We start from the raw sequence: 3,467 nt of genomic DNA, 5'->3' as shown, positions 1-3,467 counted from the left end.
TAATAATAATAATAATAATAATAATAATAATAATAAGAATAATAATAATAATAATAATAATAATAACAAGAATAATAATAGTAATAATAATAATAATAGTAATAACAATGATAATAATAGCAATAACAATGATAACAGTGATAATGATTATAATTACAATTATAATCATAATAATAATAATTTCGTCGGATAATTCTTTCCAAATGTTGCAATTACTACCTCATATCTTCCATATTTCATATCTTATCAATATTTATATCTATTAATTTCTATCTTATCATTTGACAAATTTTATCTTATCCTTCCTCAATAGGTCAATTTTATCAATAGATCAATTTTATCACTAAACTTTGCCAATTCTATTCCATCATTTCAATTACATTGCTGAGATACACAATTCCTAATCCTGTATCATCTTAATTCATCTCATTTAAACAGTACTCAACTACTTCGTTAACTAATATTATCAGATGTGAACGGATACTTATCTCTACCTTATCACATCAGTATTTATTTATCTCTATCATATCACATCAATACTTATTTATCTTTACTTTATAATGTACCTATTTATCTCCACCTTATCAATGTATCTCAATCAATCTTATTATTTTAAAAAATTTTTTTTTCAAGTACTCATTTTAAGTATATCATCATTTGATAATGATACTGCTAATATAATTCAAATGAAATCTTTTCTGTACATATATTATTAAATTCAGATAATAAATAAATAAAGTACAAATGTTAAATTAACTGAAAGTAATGAAAATTAAACTTAATGGTATAACAATGTTATCAGTGATTAGAAGAAAAGCCAAGACAGTGATAAAAAAAAAAAAAATACTGCGTGAGAAGTAATTAAGGTCACTGTTATTGTACTTATTTGGCGTTATTGTACAAAGCTATTCTGGAGGGAAGGATATGATAAGGATGATAAGGTTGATTTATTGATAAATACATATAAAAGATAAACTTCATTTGATTATTTATCTTCTGAAACAACTATCATATCTCATCTTATCATTAAATAATAGTAATGGTTTTCATTTCACAAAACAATAAAAAAAAAAAAGAAAGCTTTAGCTAATAATCAAATTGGTCTATTTCAAGTGATCGGATTATTAATCTATTTCAGCTAATTGAATTATCGATCTATTTCAATCAATTAGATTACCGATCTAGTTTAAGTGATTAGATTATCAGTCTATTTTAAATGATTGTATTATCATTGATATCGATTAAGTTTAAGTGATTAAATTATCAATCTATTTTAAATGATTGTATTATCATTAATCCCGCAAAAAAAATCCAGTAACGGACGGTTTTTTTTTTTCATTTAACAACTATTTTGTAAGTAATTTTGAAAAATTAATTAAAAATTTTATTAAAAAAAATTATTCAATAAATTTACCTATTTTTTTGCTCATTACTAAGTTCATGAGTATTATTCAAATTTTGTCTCATAGCGATAGAATGTTCAATTGCTGTCGGTCCCCACCATGATAATGTACCCGTTGTAAAGATTACTGATGTATAGGCAAGTGTTGCATAAACATAGGTTGGTCTGCAAATATAAGGTTCAAATTTGATTAGAAAAATTATTTACACATACAATAATCTTATTGTTGTAGTAAAATTTTAATGAAAATATAAAAATTTATGTTTGTGAGATTTTTTTATTTTTTTAAATTTACTTTTAATTCAATTAAAAAATTATTACTTCTTTTTTGTCATATTAACGAAAAAAAAAATTATCCTAAAACTTTTAAATTTTTTGAGCAATTTTTTTTTTTATTAAAAGAATAAACTAAATTTACATTTTACAAATTGCTTTAATATCTTCCCAATATGATGTTTTCTGCTTACTGTTAACAATAGCGCTTTCTGCTTCACCACGTTTTGGTTCCTTCATAACGACAATAATAAATAGGATACATAAAATACCTAGCATTGGTGTCACCCGAAGACCCCATTGCCAACCACCCAGTAATGATGAAACATTCGATGATACGATATAACCCAGACCACTGCAATTTTTGATTAAATTTGATAAGCTCTCCTCAAAAAAAAAAAAAAATCCAAATAAATTAATCAAATAAATTAATTAAATTAATAAATTAATCAAACTCCAAATAAATTTATTTTTTTAATCATTAAATTAATCAAACTCCAAATAAATCTATTTTTCTTTGATCAAATAAACTTATTTTTGATCATCTTTAATCATCTATGAAAAATTTCTCTTTTTACCAGGAAAAATGGATGGATTGATTTTTTTTTAAATATTAATTACATTAATTACAATTCATGTATGATTAATAATAATAATAATTTGAACAAATTTTAATTTATTAGGAATGAAAATATTAAAATGGAAAGTAAAACATTAAAAGATATATTGCATTGTTTTCAATAAATTTGAAACATTTCTTTCATTTCTCATAAATTGCATGCAAAAAAATTAATTAACCTTCCAACTGGTGTAGCAAAATAGAAAAACATTATTGCTCGACTACGTTTTGATGCTGAAAACATATCAGCAATTATTGTTGGCGCAATTGTCGCATATGATGCTTCACCAATACCAACAACACCTCGTAATAGTAGAAATAACCAAAATAGCTACAAATTTTTTCCAATAAAATCAAACAAAACAATCAATTTTCAAGCTTAATTTGATGTAAAAAAAAAAAAACGAATCAAAATTTTAAATTTCAATCAAAAATTAAAATTTGAAAATTCAAATCAAAACATGATTTTCTTTTTCGAAAAATACAAACATTAATTTACTAAAGATTAAAGATCAATGATTTTATTTACCAAAGATCAAAGATTTAAGATTAAAAATTTTATTATTAAAGAACAAAGATTTACGATTAATGATTTTATATTATTACATAAAAACTAACATTAGCAGGCACAAATGATGATGCCATAACAGCAATAATCCAAATTGCTATACCAATAATCATTATCCATTTACGATTACAACGATCACCAAGAAAACCACAAAATGGTGCAATTATCATATAAAATATAATAAATACTGTTTGCAATAAACCTGCTCCGCTATCATCAATTGCAAAAAATGTTTGAACTTGTGTTAAAACGCCTAAAATTAACAAAAAAAAAAAGATTTGTGAAAATAATAAATTTATAATTTATAAGATTATTTTGCATATTTTGAAAAATTTTAAAATTTTTACTTATAATTTAAAATTTGAAATTAAAGAACAAAGAAAAAAAATTTTACTTGTAATTTAAAAATTTACTTATAATTTTGAAATTTTACTTATAATTTAAAAATTAAAATGCTTTAATTTGAATTCTTTTTAATTTGAATTTTTACAATAATATTTTATTATTTCATTTAATATTTATCGATGAATTTTTTCATTTTTAATTCAATTATCTAAATTTAAACTGATAATCTAATCATTTCCATCAAATAGATTAAATTTAAG

The 3,467-nt window shown here is 21.9% G+C and overlaps 1 protein-coding gene across 1 annotated transcript in view; it reads right to left on the bottom strand.

Annotated features, from left to right (window-relative positions):
• The window catches only part of LOAG_18630 (hypothetical protein), a gene marked incomplete at both ends in the record, with an annotated part of 7,749 nt that overhangs the window by 3,817 nt on the left and 465 nt on the right, over positions 1-3,467 (bottom strand). The window contains 4 exons of the mRNA XM_020451293.1: positions 1,415-1,567; positions 1,821-2,030; positions 2,474-2,625; positions 2,913-3,115. Of these exons, the coding sequence (XP_020304939.1) occupies positions 1,415-1,567; positions 1,821-2,030; positions 2,474-2,625; positions 2,913-3,115 (718 nt within the window). The remainder of the gene's footprint in view (positions 1-1,414; positions 1,568-1,820; positions 2,031-2,473; positions 2,626-2,912; positions 3,116-3,467) is intronic.

This window comes from Loa loa, assembly GCF_000183805.2.
Source record: "Loa loa unplaced genomic scaffold supercont3.409, whole genome shotgun sequence".
In the NCBI taxonomy this organism is placed as follows: Eukaryota; Metazoa; Nematoda; class Chromadorea; order Rhabditida; family Onchocercidae; genus Loa; species Loa loa.
The sequence above is the reverse complement of the archived record's forward strand: the minus strand, read 5'-3'. Positions and strand labels throughout refer to the sequence as shown.